Source organism: Hyperolius riggenbachi, chromosome 6 (genome assembly GCF_040937935.1).
Source record: "Hyperolius riggenbachi isolate aHypRig1 chromosome 6, aHypRig1.pri, whole genome shotgun sequence".
Lineage (NCBI taxonomy): Eukaryota > Metazoa > Chordata > Amphibia > Anura > Hyperoliidae > Hyperolius > Hyperolius riggenbachi.
This window is the reverse complement of record NC_090651.1, coordinates 330200202-330218579: the sequence shown is the minus strand read 5'-3', so window position 1 is coordinate 330218579 and position 18378 is coordinate 330200202. Positions and strand designations below refer to the sequence as shown.

The following is an 18378-nucleotide window of genomic DNA, read 5'->3' as shown; positions in this document are numbered from 1 at the left end:
ATTTCAGGGGTGAGACAATTAACTTATCTGTATGTTTTTGGGATGTGGGCGGAAACCAGAGTACCTAGAGGAAACCCACACAGACACGGGAGAACATACAAACTCCTTGCAGATGGTGCACTGGCTGGGGTCCGAACCGGAGACCCAGCGCTGCAAGGTGAGAGCGCTAACCACTACGCCACTGTACTGTCCTGAAAAACAAACAAACAAACAAAAAACAAACAAACAAAAAAACAAAATAAAACAAAACAAGATAAAAATATATAGATCTTTTAGGAGTGATAAGTAGTAATGAAATTATTGGAGAATGAATAGAAGCAGCACAGTGATATAGGCTGAAATAGTCAATGCGTGATCACATGATTATGACCAGCCAATAAAAGACTTGAAATGCACATAAACTAGTCCAATATCTTCATAATTTCTTCTATAGAATAACAATGACATCAAACAAAATGTATTAGCTGTATCTTATGTTAGGACCTTTTATGTCAAGAAAGATATATTCATCCCAGCTTTAAATAACCACGGATGTCTGTGGCTGTTCCACAAATTCATGGCAAGAGAATTCCAGAGAGACGTTTATTTCGGTAACTGGAGAAACAAGCGAAGTTCTTCTGTGGTCTTTTCGGATGGGATTATGAAATAGCTACATGATCCTTGCATTAATGTGCTTTACAGAAAAACACATAGCCAGAAATGGGTGCCAAAAGAAAGCCCAGCCTGTAGAAGACTTGTCTGTAGTACAGATGTTGGGAGTATTGATGCTGTCTCCAGCTCTCTCTGCTTTTTTCTGTTTCATGCCAAAAGTCCTGAGAGACACAAGATAGTTACACATCAGTCTCCTGTGTTTGGAAATTCACCTGTATACTCATAATAAATTCTGAGATTTGATTCTTTCTCCATTCATTGTCCAAGGAGACTTAGCCAGCACCTATCAGGGTGCTGTAGGTACCAGCATGGGTTAGTGCGATACGTGTGGGCGGGCAAGAGGACAGTGGGAGCCGGTGGCTAGAGATGAGCGTAATGACCTAATTACGATTTCGCGAAATTTCGCGTAATTAGTGTAATTACGATTATGGCCGTAAGTACATAATCGTAATGAAGAAGGATTTCGCGAAATTTCGCGTAAGCGTAATTTTCGCGTAATTTTCGCATTACAATGGTTATTTGTTCATGCCGTAATTTCGCATTAAACGCTACCGTAATTTCGCGTTAAACCGTAACGCTCCGTATAATATAAAAAAGCCGCCGACTTTAAGGGTTAATAGCAAAGCCCCCTTAAATGCTAAGAGCCTCAAATTTGGAGAATATATTAAGGAGATCAGGAGGAATAAGAGGAAAAAATTTTTTTTCAAAAAGACCTTATAGTTTTTGAGAAAATCGATGTTAAAGTTTCAAAGTAAAAATGTATACATTTAAAAACCCGCCGACTTTAACGGTTAATAGCAAAGCCTGCTTAAAGTTTAGGAACACCAAATTCCTAGGGTATATTAAGGGGATCAGTGGGAATAAGAGGAAAATTTTTTTTTTCAAAAAGACCTTATAGTTTTTGAGAAAATCGATTTTTAAGTTTCAAGGGCAAAAATGTCTTTTAAATGCGGAAAATGTCAGTTTTTTTTGCACAGGTAACAATAGTGTATTATTTTTATAGATTCCCCCAAGTGGGAAGAGTTTTACTTACTTCGTTCTGAGTGTGGGAAATATAAAAAAAAAAACGACGTGGGGTCCCCCCTCCCAGACCTCTTTAACCCCTTGTCCCCCATGCAGGCTGGGATAGCCAGAATGCGGAGCACCGGCCGCGTGGGGCTCCGCACCCTGACTATACCAGCCCGCATGGTCCATGGATTGGGGGGTCTCGGAAGGGGAGGGGCAGCCAAGCTTTCCCCTCCCCCTCCGAGCCCTTGTCCAATCCAAGGACAAGGGGCTCTTCTCCACCTCCGATGGGCGGTGGAGGTGGAGGCCGCGATTTCCTGGGTGGGGGGTTCATGGTGGAATCTGGGAGTCCCCTTTAAAAAGGGGTCCCCCAGATGCCCACCCCCCCTCCCAGGAGAAATGAGTATAGAGGTACTTGTACCCCTTACCCATTTCCTTTAAGAGTTAAAAGTAAATAAACACACAAACACATAGAAAAAGTATTTTAATTGAACAAAAAACATAACCACGAAAAAAGTCCTTTAATATTCTTAATTAACCATTAATACTTACCTGTCCCTTTAAATAAATGATCCCACGCAATATCCTCGGAAATGTTCTATCAGTTACAATGTAACAAAGTTATTACAATGTAACAACTTTGTTACATTGTAACTACGCTGCACCCGACGCCACTCGCCGCTCAGCCGCCGCATACGCGTCCGTGCAGGACGCTAAGTCCCCGCAGCTCCCGCTGTCCACCCCGCCCACATCTGTCACCCACATGTCACCCACATGTGGGTGACATGTGGGTGACATGTGGGAGAGGCGGGGAGGGCAGCGGAGCCGGCGGGGACTTAGCGTCCTGCACGGAGTCCGGACCCGACAGAGCTCTGAGCTATACAGCTCAGAGCTCTCTAAAGCATCTTTGTATTTGGGCTCCAAGGAGCCCCATTGGTCCTTAGCAGACCAATGGGGTTCCTTCAAATCAGAAGGAACCCCATTGGTCTGCTAAGGACCAATGGGGCTCCTTGGAGCCCAAATACAAAGATGCTTTCGAGAGCTCTGAGCTATAGCTCAGAGCTCTGTCGGGTCCTGCAGCACAGACGCGGAGGCGGCGGCGGCGGCGGCGGTGAGTGACGTCGGGTGCGGCGTAGTTACAATGTAACAAAGTTGTTACATTGTAATAACTTTGTTACATTGTAACTGATAGAACATTTCCGAGGATTAGAGTTGGGCCGAACCTCCGATTTTAGGTTCGCGAACTTCCGCAAAAGGTTCGGTTCGCGAAAAAGTTCGCGAACCGCAATAGACTTCAATGGGGAGGCGAACTTTCAAAGTTTTAAAACATTCTATCAGCTGGAAAAATGATAGAAAACATGTTTCAAAAGCTCTAATACCTGGAGCCACACCTAATTGAGTGAAATACACATCATTGCTGGAGGACCCTCCCTCCCTCCTCCAAGCAAGGTCCTTTATACCATTTGCCTACCTACACTAATTAGTTATGGGACAGCTGCTACACACTCTGCTAGGGAGATTTTATCCTCCCCTCCTACCGGAGGGAGGAGGGTCTCTTCTGCCAGGGAATTATACTATTTTAAAAACCAGTATACATCATACCATAGCTGGGAATACATACATGAGTATACATCATACCATAGCTGAGGATACATACATGAGTATACATCATACCATAGCTGGGAATCGAACCCAGATCTCACTGTGTGGTGGGCACGTCACCCTAAGCACTGTACCACTACAGAAGTAAGAGAAGCTTGCCTAAAATTTAACATTTATGCTCAATGCAATAGAACCATTAGGTTGCTTAAAGGAGAACTGTAGTGAGAGGTATATGGAGGCTGCCATATTGATTTCCTTTTAAGCTATACCAGTTGCCTGGCAGCCCTGCTGATCTATTTGGCTGCAGTAGTGTGAATCACACCAGAAACAAGCATGCAGCTAATCTTGTCAGATCTTACAAAAATGTCAAACACCAGATCATACCATAGCTGGGAATCGAACCCAGATCTCACTGTGTGGTGGGCACATCACCCTAAGCACTGTACCACTACAGAAGTAAGTGAAGCTTGCCTAAAATTTAACATTTATGCTCAATGCAATAGAACCATTAGGTTGCTTAAAGGAGAACTGTAGTGAGAGGTATATGGAGGCTACCATATTGATTTCCTTTTAACCACTTGAGGACCCACCCTTTACCCCCCCTTAAGGACCAGCGCTGTCTTAGCTGATCTGTGCTGGGTGGGCTCTGCAGCCCCCAGCACAGATCAGCGTGCAGGCAGAGCGACCAGATCGCCCCCCTTTTTTCCCCACTAGGGGGATGATGTGCTGGGGGGGTCTGATCGCTCCTGCCTGCCGGGTGTTGCGGGGGGGGGCACCTCAAAGCCCCCCTCCGCGGCGAAATCCTCCCCCTCCCTCTCCTACCTGGCCCCCCCTGGAGATCCGGGCTGCACAGGACGCTATCCGTCCTGTGCAGCCAGTGACAGGCTGTCTCCTGTCACATGGCGGCGATCCCCGGCCGCTGATTGGCCGGGGATCGCCGATCTGCCTTACGTCGCTGCTGCGCAGCAGCGCCGTACAATGTAAACAAAGCGGATTATTTCCGCTTGTGTTTACATTTAGCCTGCGAGCCGCCATCGGCGGCCCGCAGGCTATTCACGGAGCCCCCCGCCGTGAATTGACAGGAAGCAGCCGCTCGCACGAGCGGCTGCTTCCTGATTAATCAGCCTGCAGCTGGCGACGCAATACTGCGTCGCTGGTCCTGCAGCTGCCACTTTGCCGACGCACGGTATAAGCGTGCGGTCGGCAAGTGGTTAAGCAATACCAGTTACCTGGCTATCCTGCAGATCCTCTGCCTCCAATACTTTTAGCCCTAGACCCTGAACAAGCATGCAGCAGATCTGGTGTTTGACATTTTTGTAAGATCTGACAAGATTAGCTGCATGCTTGTTTCTGGTGTGATTCACACTACAGTGGCTGGATAGTGTACTGGTTAAGGGCTCTGCCTTTGACATGGGAGACCAGGGTTTGAATCCTGGCTAGGTCAAGTACCTATTCAGTAAGGAGTTCAAGGCAAGACTCCCTAACACTGCAGGGTGGCCTCTTGAGCGCGTCCCTGTGGCTGCAGCTCTTGAGCGCTTTGAGTCTGACAGGAGAAAAGCGCTATACAAATGTTTGGATTATTATTACTGCAGCCAAATAGATCAGCAGGGCTGCCAGGCAACTGGTATAGCTTAAAAGGAAATCAATATGGCAGCCTCCATATACCTCTCACTACAGTTCTCCTTTAAGCAACCTAATGGTTCTATTGCATTGAGCATAAATGTTAAATTTTAGACAAGCTTCACTTACTTCTGTAGTGGTACAGTGCTTAGGGTGACGTGCCCACCACACAGTGAGATCTGGGTTTGATTCCCAGCTATGGTATGATCTGGTGTTTGACATTTTTGTAAGATCTTACAAGATTAGCTGCATGCTTGTTTCTGGTGTGATTCACACTACTGCAGCCAAATAGATCAGCAGGGCTGCCAGGCAACTGGTATAGCTTAAAAGGAAATCAATATGGCAGCCTCCATATACCTCTCACTACAGTTCTCCTTTAAGCAACCTAATGGTTCTATTGCGTTGAGCATAAATGTTAAATTTTAGGCAAGCTTCACTTACTACTGTAGTGGTACAGTGCTTAGGGTGACGTGCCCACCACACAGTGAGATCTGGGTTTGATTCCTGGCTATGGTATGATGTATACTGGTTTTTAAAATAGTATAATTCCGTGGCAGAAGAGACCCTCCTCCCTCCGGTAGGAGGTAGAAGGGTAGAAGGAAGGCCAATTAAAATCTCCCTAGCAGAGTGTGTAGCAGCTGTCCCATAACTAATTAGTGTAGGCAGACAACTGAGTCAAATGGTATAAAAGGACCTAGCTTGAAGGGTGGGTGGGGTCTTTAGCACTGAAAGCAGTGTGTTTCACAATAACATGTCTGCTGACAGTAAAATGGAGGCGAAAAATTTTGCTCAATACAGCTTTATGGGGCGAATCGAACTTCCGCAAAAGTTCGCCTGATGCAGGCGAACGCGAACCCCCAAAGTTCGCCTGGAACCGTTCGCCGGCGAACCGTTCGGCCCATCTCTACCGAGGATATTGCGTGGGATCATTTATTTAAAGGGACAGGTAAGTATTAATGGTTAATTAAGAATATTAAAGGACTTTTTTCGTGGTTATGTTTTTTGTTCAATTAAAATACTTTTTCTATGTGTTTGTGTGTTTATTTACTTTTAACTCTTAAAGGAAATGGGTAAGGGGTACAAGTACCTCTATACTCATTTCTCCTGGGAGGGGGGGTGGGCATCTGGGGGACCCCTTTTTAAAGGGGACTCCCAGATTCCACCATGAACCCCCCACCCAGGAAATCGCGGCCTCCACCTCCACCGCCCATCGGAGGTGGAGAAGAGCCCCTTGTCCTTGGATTGGACAAGGGCTCGGAGGGGGAGGGGAAAGCTTGGCTGCCCCTCCCCTTCCGAGACCCCCCAATCCATGGACCATGCGGGCTGGTATAGTCAGGGTGCGGAGCCCCACGCGGCCGGTGCTCCGCATTCTGGCTATCCCAGCCTGCATGGGGGACAAGGGGTTAAAAAAAAAACTGACATTTTCCGCATTTAAAAGACATTTTTGCCCTTGAAACTTAAAAATCGATTTTCTCAAAAACTATAAGGTCTTTTTGAAAAAAAAAATTTTCCTCTTATTCCCACTGATCCCCTTAATATACCCTAGGAATTTGGTGTTCCTAAACTTTAAGCAGGCTTTGCTATTAACCGTTAAAGTCGGCGGGTTTTTAAATGTATACATTTTTACTTTGAAACTTTAACATCGATTTTCTCAAAAACTATAAGGTCTTTTTGAAAAAAAAAATTTTCCTCTTATTCCTCCTGATCTCCTTAATATATTCTCCAAATTTGAGGCTCTTAGCATTTAAGGGGGCTTTGCTATTAACCCTTAAAGTCGGCGGCTTTTTTATATTATACGGAGCGTTACGGTTTAACGCGAAATTACGGTAGCGTTTAATGCGAAATTACGGCATGAACGAAACGTGAAATTTCGCGTTGAAAATTACGCTTACGGTATTTTCAATTACGATTTTAATGGCAATTTCGCTACGCTAATTTCGCATCGTAATCGCAAATTTCGCATGCGTAATTATAGTAATGCGAAATTACGAAAATTTCAGCTCAACTCTACCGGTGGCAGTGTTGGGGACAGGACTAGCTATTATCCTCCACCCTTCCATTGGTCTGTTAATGGACCAATGGGGAACCCTGGAGGGACTTTTAAAGATGACATTTTCTCAGCTATACTATAGTACAGTTAGTGTTGTGCAGGAAGTGGCATGTGTGGTGGGTGGAGATCTTCAATCAAGGTATCTTTGTGGGATCATTTCTGAAGATGCTATTAAGGACTATTAGAGGACTTCACTTGTGGTTGGGATTTTGTAAAGGTAGCCATACACTGGTCGATTTGCCATCAGATTCGACCAACAGATAGATCCCTCTCTGATCGAATCTGATCAGAGAGGGATCGTATAGCTGCCTTTACTGCAAACAGATTGTGAATCGATTTCACTGCCGCTGCCCCCGCCTGCCCGCATACATTACCTGCTCTGGCCGGCGCGACTCGTGAAGCAGCAGCCGGTCCGGAACCCAGCGCGGAGAAGAAGCTGCGGGGACAGAGGGGGAGGCGCGTCGGCCGGAGAAGGTAATGTATTGCCGCTAGCGTCGGTCGTCGGGCATTCGAACGCCGCTATCGATGCACTCCCGACCCGCCGGCGATCGAGGGAAATCTTCTGCATGGACGGATTGACGAGAATCAACGGGAACGATTGATTTTGGACGGAAATCGATCGTTCTGTCAGCGTTTGCGTAACGATTTCACAGCAGATTCGATCACAGTGATCGAATCTGCTGTATATCGGCGGAAAAATCGTTAGGTGTATGATCAGCTTAACCCTTTGTGGAAATGGGTAAAGGGTACTTCGATGCCACCATGAACCCTCCCCGGTCATCGCTAACCCCACATCAATGCCCCCTCCTCCTCCAAGGGACAAGGGCTCTGGGGGAGAGGGAAAGGCTTGGCAACCCGCCTTCCAGGGCTCCCTTTATACCAAGGACCATGCAGCCTGGTATAGGTCAGGCTGTGGAGCCCCACACGGTCCATACTCTGCAATCTGGCTATCCCAGCCTGCATTGGTGAAAAGGGGTTAAAGAGGCTCGGGAGCCCACATTTTTTTTTTAATTTAACTTTTTAATGGCCAAATCGCAGGTAAATTTACCAGGGATCATTATACAGCAATCTTGCGTCTGTACAGCAGTCCCTGGCCAAAGCATTGCAATGCAAGTTTCACTGGGTTTCCAGGTGGTCATTATGCACTGTGTACCGACTGGAAACACTGGCATGAAATTCACTGCTCTTTCTTTCGATATATGAAAATTTTTACTACCAATAGGTTAATACATTATCTGTCATTTAACCGCATTTAAAAAAAACAAACACCTTTTTCCTTTTGTGACTTTAAAATCAATTTTCGAAAAAATTATAAGGCCTTTTAAAAAATGTTTCCCCCTTGTTCCCACTGTTCTCCTTTGTTACTGACCATTAAAGTCGGCAGTCACTGACGTCAATGTTAAATGTGAACACAAATTTTGGACACAAAAACTTGCGGTACACGTGATTGGGCAAACGGTCGTTATCCGCCGAGAACTGTTTGCCGGCGAACAAGTTCATTCATTACTACTGGTGAATTCAATATTGCAGACTATTAGAATGTTACATAATCCTTCTGGTTAATTAACATTATTATTGTCATAGAGTATGTAATATGTATGAAAAAAAAAGGTCTTACTGTCAGCATCATTTTATACAATTTGCGTACACCCCGTCAGCTTCCTATAGGTGAGACAAACAAAACACAGTATTAGAAGCTGTAACATAAGTAAAGATGAATAAAACTTATGTGTAGTTTGAGGCTAAGTTCACAGTGGGACGTTAAAGTTGCACGTTAAAACAAAATTTAAGTCAAAATAGCGCACTGCAATGGAAAATCAATGCGCCGTTCACAGTGCACACGTTGTGTTGGTGACTAACGCTGCACGTAAAGTGAAAGTACTGCATGCTGTGCGCTATACACGTTATTAGCTGCATTAGACTGTTTGCACATGCTCAGTAATGACTTGGAAGCATACTTTACATTGCCTGTATGCTCTACTGTATCTGCTGTATGCGACGGTAACGCAATGTTAAGTTGCGCTGTGACTTTTTGGGCGTGTTGCGTTGTAATTTTGCATTGCGACTTTAGCTTCACATCAAAATGCAATGCCCCACTGTGAATCTAGCCTGAGACATTACCAATACTGGTGAATTTTGATGAACTACAACCAAAACAAAAAAAACTAGGGGGGGTTTCATGCTTACAACCTAAAGGGTAGTGGGTGGAGACATAATTGATGGTGACAAGAGTTTAGCGAATAAGGCAGCGACCTTCCAATTCTAGCTATAAGAGCTGAAGGCATAATTTGATGGGGTGCTTGACGATATCCAGGCTTGTAGCCTGATGTACAGCCTGTGGGAGAGAGTTCCAGGAGAAATGACACTCATGAGAAGTCCTGGATGCAAGAGTGAGAGAAGATGACTTGTTTAGTGGGAGGAGTGAAGGTTCTTGGAGGGGTGGTATTTGGAGATGAATGTTAAAATGTGTAGAGGGGATAACTTCGGTAGAGTTTAGGATGATACTGTTAGAAGTTTGGACTTCGGGTAATTGGCAAACAATGGGGGGATTTACAGAGAGGGGAAACTTCAGAGGAGTGTGAGAAGAGGTTGATGAGACAATTAGCAGAGCTCAACATGGACTGGAGAGGTGTTTTTTGGTAGGCCACAGTAGGGATTTACAGTAGTCAAGATATGATTAAAGCATGTACAATCATTTTAGTATCTTCTTATGTAAGGAAGTGACACATTCTGGAGATATTTTTGAGATGGAAGTAGCAGGAATTTGGTGAAGTGCACCCGAGGTGACATGTGACACTTTATATATCCACATAGGGCTAGTCATCTGTTCGTGTCCTGGGCGCCAACTTAGATCCTGGCAGATTTGTCCATTCTCCAGTTTCATAATAAATGCATTTCAGCATATGTCCACATATGGCATGTTATCACACACCTCTCATACCAGATCTTATATTTCAAAAGCACAAAAACAGTAACAGCTTGCGAGGGCTGGGGAAATTAATATACCAGTATATACAGTATGTCATGGTTGCAGTCCCATGGAAACATCTCTTCATTATTAAATCGTCACATGGTACTTTTATGGATCACATGTCATTTCTTCTCCATGCAAAGATGCATTACATCAAGCTTCTTATTGACTAAATATACTGAGAAGTCTATTTCCGGGTTGAGATAATGCGGCGTCAGCTCCCGGTCTATGACATTCTTCCTTATGCCCTTTTTAATTGACATAATTACTCTAACCATAGTGCTATTGAAGTTTCCTTCATGGTACTCTAAATAATGGTCCCTCAACAGTCCCTTATTGTTAATATTGATGCTGGTAATATTTTACTTACATTCCAAGATTCTGACCTGAAATGGACAAGAAGTCTTCCCTATATAATGCAATCTACAGGGTCACCAACCATATACACCTCACGTTTCACAGTTCATGAATGCACCTATTTTATATTCCTTCTCATAGTTTGCGTCCCCAAATTTTTTATTTTTATGTACAAAGGGTCACACTTTTCCTCTCCCGCATCTATGCACCTCTGCCAGCCATGTTCTCCTCTCATCCTGCTCTCTCATACTCCGAACTCTGATGTGACCAACTAATCTTTTACATTCCTAGTTCTCCTTGCTTTCAATAAAAGTGAAGGACCTATGATCTCAGCAGTTTCTGGTGATGCTGTCAATATTGGCTATACCTTGGCTACACTATGTCTCAGGGTATCCCAGTGTAAGTCATTCTGTGTTAGAATTCTTTCTCTGTTGTCAGTATTTGATCCATCTCCACTTTTTGGACCAAGGAAGGTCATCCGATCCCTGTTCCTGGCCCAATGATCAGAGTAAATTGTCAGGGGGTGGGGCAAGATTTCCTCAGGCAGCAAAAAGTCTAGAACCGACCCTGAATGGAGCAAGTCATAAATCTACCGATTATGCTCCCTCAGGGTTGGGTCCGAATCTTTCAAGAACTATGCAACTGCCTCGTGACCCACATGGTGGGAAATCGACGTGTATGGAGTAACAGCAGCTTACCTCATAAATCGAATCACTGCGTCCTTCCCCTGTGGATTTCTGAAGATAGAAGACATGGCAAACAGCACAAGTTTAGAAGGGCAATATTTCTGTAAGCTGAGTACATACCATATTGCATAGATGAGGGTCAAATATAATCTAAAGGTGCCCACTAACGGTACAACGACCACCTGATCCGATCATTCAGGCTCGCCAATGGAGGGGAAAATAATAAGCAATCAGATCAGAACTAAAAAGAATTGTTCTGAAATTTGGCTCAATAGATTGATTGTTCAGAACCATTGGTAACCGATCTAATCGTCTGTACGTTCAATAGTTTGAGAGATTATACCGTTAATGAGCACTTTAGCACAGATTTTGATTTTTAGAACATAATACAAATGGTGGTTTGGGTTATAACAAGTTTTGAACAGTCTTAAAGTGATCCTGTAGTATATTTATGAACCGGCGTCAAAATTCATGTGCACAAGAAGTGCACGGCAATGTTGCTGATACTTAGTGTAGTGACATAGGCATAGCTCCCAACTGTCCCTCTTTCGGAGGGACAGTCCCTCTTTAGGAACCAAATTCATCTGTCCCTCTTTCCTCCTTATTTGTCCCTCTTTCAGGACTGATTTACATATATATGTAAATATTGGTATTTTTCTACTGAAAATTTTGTGTAACTGACTAAACATTATTCCCATCAATTACATTTATTTATTTCTTATTTTCAAATGTTAAAATAAAGAAACACTGATGAGAGGAAGGGCCAGTGTAGTTTGAATGATAAAACTACATGTTTTGGTTTAAATGCTTTGTGATATGCATGGTGAGGGGTGTTGTGGGGGTGTGGTTAGAGGTGTGGCAGGGGTGTGTCTTAAAGTGTCCCTCTTTCTTATCTCAAAAAGTTGGGCGATATGACATAGGTATTTGCATAGAGTGCTTACCACCCAATCTATTCATAGTAATTAAAATTTGTTGGCCCTCATACTGCATGGAAGTGGTAAAATGTGGCAGTCATTGGCCAATCAAAATTGGATGTGTTTGCACCCATAGACTAAAACGGGTACACACTTTTAATTATGAGTGGCCAATCACTTACCGATTTTACCACCTCATTGTAGTATGAGGATCAACACTTATTGAATACTATGAGCAGATTGTGTAGGTAAGCCCTCATATTACATGGAGGTGGTAAAATTGGTAAGCGATTGGCCAATCATAATTGAAAGTGTATATGTGTAGCAGGCTTTAGTCTGTCACTTTGATCTAAAAAGGCTGACGATGTGATGGACTAGATCAATCAATGTATCCCCTAGTGGCGGCCACGTTTCCTGTGTCAGAATACGTACCACACATCCCCTAATGGCGGCCACGTTTCCTGTGTCTGACTACGTACCACACATCCCCTAGTGGCGGCCAAGTTTCCTGTGTCAGACTACGTACCACACATCCCCTAGTGGCGGCCACGTTTCCTGTGTCAGACTACGTACCACACATCCCCTAGTGGCGGCCAAGTTTCCTGTGTCAGACTACGTACCACACATCCCCTAGTGGCGGCCACGTTTCCTGTGTCAGACTACGTACCACACATCCCCTAGTGGCGGCCACGTTTCCTGTGTCAGACTACGTATCACACATCCCCTAGTGGCGGCCACGTTTCCTGTGTCAGACTACGTACCACACATCCCCTAGTGGCGGCTACGTTTCCTGTGTCAGACTACGTACCACACATCCCCTAGTGGCGGCCACATTTCCTGTGTCAGACTACGTACCACACATCCCCTAGTGGCGGCCACGTTTCCTGTGTCAGACTACGTACCACACATCCCCTAGTGGCGGCCACGTTTCCTGTGTCAGCACACGTAGCACACATCCCCTAGTGGCGGCCACATTTCCTGTGTCAGACTACGTACCACACATCCCCTAGTGGCGGCCACGTTTCCTGTGTCAGACTACGTACCACACATCCCCTAGTGGCGGCCACGTTTCCTGTGTCAGACTACGTACCACACATCCCCTAGTGGCGGCCACATTTCCTGTGTCAGACTACGTACCACACATCCCCTAGTGGCGGCCACGTTTCCTGTGTCAGACTACGTACCACACATCCCCTAGTGGGGGCCACGTTTCCTGTGTCAGACTACGTACCACACATCCCCTAGTGGCGACCACGTTTCCTGTGTCAGACTACGTACCACACAGCCGTTGCAGTGGCTATTTGGCTATATGGCAATGGCTATATTACAATGAAGTTTATACAGATTGATTATCTGAGTGGTGTTTTTGGTGGGATTCTTTTGTGTTTATATTCAGTATTGTAGTTCTTCCCCAGCACGCTCATTTAATGATTTTTTAAATTAATTACTCCAGTAATTACTGGAATAATTTTCTATGGTGCTTGTCCACAATTTTTCTCAAGAGTAAAGTTAAAGACTTTAACAAAACTATTATAATATTGCAACATAAGGTACCTGTCCATGAGCATAGTGATTAGGAGTGACGATTTGTCCTTGAAGATCTGTACAATCGCCAATAAAGAAAAATATATAAAATTAAAATAAATAAACGTACATTGTGAAGTCTTTCTAAGGCTAAATGATGCAGTTAGCATGAATCCCCATCCCGTTATAGTTGAAAGGGAACATGAAGTGGTTAAGATATTTCAAGCCTTTATTTGGTATTATGTTGATGATTACGGCTTACAGTTTATGAGAACCCCAAAATCAGAATCTCAGACCATTAGACTATTGTGGAAATGTTCAATATTCTCAGCTCAAAATGTCCGACTCTAATCAGCTAATTCATCCAAAACACCTGCAAAGGGTTCCTATTTCATATATTAGTTTCACCTTTTAAGTTGAATTACTGAAATAAATAGACTTTTGTACAATTTTCAATATTTTCAAGTTTCACCTGTAAATTTGTTACATACAGTCTTGACATTCTTCCTAATCTCTGCTGGCTCACACCGTAGGCGGTGTCCTCTCTCCTTTCAAAGCGGGGTGACGCCCGCGGAGCTAGCGGGATTGTCCTGAGGGGAACCGACTTCACCCTGCTGCCCACACCTGATGCATGTTCCCTGGGGATAAGTATCTTCTCTTTTTTTGCACTCTATTCACTCTTATGCAGTTTATTTATAGGCTGCTCCGGTTTACATATTGCAGTTCTGTGTACCTATTACTATTAGCACTTAGCACTTTTATGATCAGGGTTTGTTGTTCTTTCTCATTTGTATGCAATTTGCTATTTTTCACATTTATCCATACTGAACCCGGGTTCAAGCATTAGTGAGCTCTAAATAGACGCTCACTTTGCTGTTATTATTGCATATCCTAATATATATGTTGAGGATAGTGTATATCCAGCTATCAGGTGTATTCTATTGTCTATATTATAATATGTGATTTTTGAAGATCTATATTATCATTATCATTTACATTCACTTGCAGCAGTGGGTTGTTTCTTGCCGTTTTTACTTGATTTTAGTTGTATGCTGTTTCTCATTGTGTCCTTTAATTATGTGGAATATTGAATAAACTTTTTTTGTATCTTTAAGTGGTGCTAGCTACTAGGGGCTTTCTTTCCCTCCCTTTTTTGCATATATATATTTTGAGCTCCAGCACACTTAATTCCCACTATTTCATCGCCTCCTATTGCTGGTGTTGCGGACAAACGTTCTGCAAACACAGAAAATGCCCCAATACGTTTAACCAAATCTGGAAAAGATGGCTGAAAAACCCACCTATTTAAATTAAAACAGGTATTCTTGTCTCACCCTGCTTCCGGGATCCTCTACATTCATAAAATGGGGTTCTGTACCATAAATGTTTTGTTTTCCCCCTTTACGCCAATATTAAACACAAACCGATCTGTGAAGGGCTACCACTTCATAATTCCTATGTACACCTTTACATGTCTTTCACGAATAACAAATGACAGGATGCAAGTAAATAGTTTGCACTGTTTTTTTTCCCCTCTTTATTAAAAAAAAGATGTGCACAAACCTTCTTTAAACATTCCAGCTGTATTTATGACTATTGCAAGAACATTCTTCTGAACTATATAGTACTACTACTGTATTTTGCTGTATACATTGTGACACCGTACTTTGTATGTTACTCTACTATTTTCAATAAACGAACCTGTTTAAAAAAAAAAAAAAAGAGAAGGAAGCCTCGGGATCCTATTGAGGCTTCACTTGCTGACCTGAAGCTGCCCGTTGCTGAGCTCAGCCCCACAGCTCTTTTTCTTGAAGCGAGGCTGCGCTGTAGCTGCACGAGCCCGCCCACGTATGCACAGTACCACAGAGCCCGTGGCTCCGGCTTACTGCACATGTAGGGGCGGGCTGGGTCGGCTATTGTACGGCCACACTGGAAGAATACCTGCGTGGCTCTGGTATGATTAGCGACAATGTTCAGCAACAGGGGACATCAGAGCAGGGAGGGAAGCCTCAATAGGATCCTGAGGCTTCCCACTCTTTAGGTAAGTATCTAACTTTGTATCCGAGCTTCGGCTTGGGTACTCTTTAAAGAGACTCTGAAGCCAATAAAAATAGCACTTTTTATTTACCTCTCCTCTTCTGCAATATCAGCTAAGATGATTCACCTCATTCCTGCGGCATAACGAGGTCTTTAGCCCCCCGAAATCCCTGGTGCAAAAATCTCTTGTTACTTCCTGGAGGAGGCAGAGCTTTTTGCTGTAGCTCTGCCTCCAGGTTAGTCAATCAGCGCTGATCGCTTCATTTTCCCACCCCTCTCATGCTTCTTTCACTGAGAGGGGCGGGGGTATATATTACTGACATCTTATGAAGTGCTGACGCTAAGAGGGGCTCACAATCTAATCCCCACCACAGTCATATGTCAATCATAGTCTAAGGCCAGCTTTTTGGAGGTAAACCAATTAACATATCTGTATGTTTTTGGGGTGTGGGAGGAAACAGGAGTGCCTGGAGGAAACCCACCCAAACACATGGAGAATATACAAACTCTATACAGATAATGTTCTGGCAGAGTTTTAAACTGGGGACCCAGCACTGCAAGACGCGTGTGATATCCACTACACCCGCACTGCACTGGAGCTACATCATTTCTATTTACAACATGGTTTATAATGGATATAATTTAACATACTTACTTGTCGTGATGTGCGGTTCATCTTTAGGTCTCAAGTCTTTTTTTTTCATGAAGCAAACAAGGGCAATGGTAAGAGCGACCAATGCCAGAACGGCAGCAGAGCCAATTGTAATACCGGCTATTGCTCCTCCCGAGAGGCTGTCCTCTGGAGAAGGACACAGAAGACACATGATGATCAAGAGCATTATAAAAAAAAAAAAAAGCTGAAAAAAAATACCTGTAGCAAAAATACAATGTAAACAAACACTTGGGAGCACCCTCCAAGCTCTGGATATAAAGTGTGTGCCAAGATCCTGGCCCCTATACCACAAGGGGCAAAAACTGCAAGACTTCCTGGAAGGATCGGCACCACACAAAAGGTTGTATTCATAAGCTCTTCAAACCTTTATTGTATTAAAAATCGACAAGGCTGCCTTGTCGATTTTTAATGCAATAAAGGTTTGAAGAGCTTATGAATACAACCTTTTGTGTGGTGCCGATCCTTCCAGGAAGTCTTGTAGCAAAAATACAGATAGATCCATATTTCATGTTAAAATAATTTCAGCTGTGAGTCTTTTACAGCGACATTTGGGCTACAGTAATGTCTGAGGCACACTCCTGGCACCAGTCTGCAGTTAGTAGAAACAGAACACCGATCTTTATTCATACTCGCTCTGCATCAGTGATGGCAGTTAATGGGTAGAGAACATCTGATCTTCATTCATACTCACTCTGAGTCAGTGACGGCAGTCATTGGGGTCAGAACAGGTCATCTGCATACTCACTCTGCATCAGTAATGGCAGTCAGTGGGGTCAGAACAGGTTATCTGCATAATGAGGTTGTATCAGTGATGGCAGTCAGTGAGGTCAGAACAGGTTATCTGCATACTCACTCTGCATAAGTGACCGCAGTCAGTGGGGTCACAACAGATCATCTGCATACTCACTCTGCATCAGTGACCGCAGTCAGTGGGGTCAGAACAGGTTATCTGCATACTGATGCTGCATCAGTGATGGCAGTCAGTGAGGTCAGAACAGGTTATCTGCATTCTCACTCTGCATCAGTGATGGCAGTCAGTGAGGTCAGAACAGGTTATCTGCATACTCACTCTGCATCAGTGATGGCAGTCAGTGGGGTCAGAACAGGTTATCTGCATACTCACTCTGCATCAGTGATGGCAGTCAGTGAGGTCAGAACAGGTTATCTGCATACTCACTCTGCATCAGTGATGGTAGTCAGTGAGGTCAGAACAGGTTATCTGCATACTCACTCTGCATCAGTGATGGCAGTCAGTGAGGTCAGAACAGGTTATCTGCATACTCACTCTGCATCAGTGATGGCAGTCAGTGAGGTCAGAACAGGTTATCTGCATACTCACTCTGCATCAGTGATGGCAGTCAGTGGGGTCAGAACAGGTTATCTGCATACTCACTCTGCATCAGTGATGGCAGTCAGTGGGGTCAGAACAGGTGATCTGCATACTGATGCTGCATCAGTGATGGCAGTCAGTGAGGTCGGAACAGGTTATCTGCATACTGACGCTGCATCAGTGATGGCAGTCAGTGGGGTCAGAACAGGTTATATGCATAATGAGGTTGTATCAGTGATGGCAGTTAGTGAGGTCAGAACAGGTTATCTGCATACTCACTCTGCATCAGTAATAGAGAGTATTAATGTAAGAGGATTACAGTCTAATGCTAGTAGGTACACACAATGAGATTTTCTGGCTGATTTCCTGCCTGATTGATTAAATCCAACCTGTCCAATTTGATTTTGATCGATTTTCTAATCGATTTTCCATTCACTTCATCAGAAAATTGATCAGAAAATCGATCGAAAGCAGATAGGCTGGATATAATTGATCAGGCAGGAAATCTGCCAGAAAATCTCATTGTGTGTACCTAGCATTAGCCCTCAGCTCTTTCCTTCTTCAAGGTGTATTTTCTAGTGGAAGCTGTAACCACCTTTTCACTTGCTGCTGTAATGGATAGAGCCCAAGAAGTCAGCACTGAATATGTACACTACAGTACTGTAAAGCAGGGCTTTTCAACCTGTGGTACGCATACCACCAGTGGTACTTTGCTGTTGGCCAGGTGGTACATTCCAAGTTCACCTGCTACTTAATTGCCCACCTGACGTTTGTCCTGGTCCCGTCCTGCCTCCACAAAGTTCGGCTACCCCTCGCAGCCCCGCCGTCACTGTGCACCGTTCGCCTGGCTGTCTCTTCACTGTGCCCGGGTTACCACTGATCTGAGGTCTGAACTATTACACAGGACAGCACAGTGAGGAGCAAGCAAGGGGGAACCGAATTTTGTGGTGAGTCACTG

General features: G+C 44.2%; 1 protein-coding gene across 2 annotated transcripts in view; it reads right to left on the bottom strand.

Annotated features, from left to right (window-relative positions):
* Positions 1–480: 480 nt before the first annotated feature.
* The window catches only part of LOC137522915 (carcinoembryonic antigen-related cell adhesion molecule 1-like), a 67146-nt gene continuing 49248 nt past the window's right edge, over positions 481–18378 (bottom strand). For both annotated transcript variants that reach the window (XM_068243057.1, XM_068243058.1), the window contains exons 6-10: positions 16073–16216; positions 13411–13457; positions 10955–10993; positions 8547–8590; positions 481–812 (exon numbers count right to left, since the gene is read on the bottom strand). In XM_068243057.1, coding sequence (XP_068099158.1) covers positions 8555–8590; positions 10955–10993; positions 13411–13457; positions 16073–16216 — 266 coding nt within the window. In that variant the 3' untranslated portion in view covers positions 481–812; positions 8547–8554. The remainder of the gene's footprint in view (positions 813–8546; positions 8591–10954; positions 10994–13410; positions 13458–16072; positions 16217–18378) is intronic.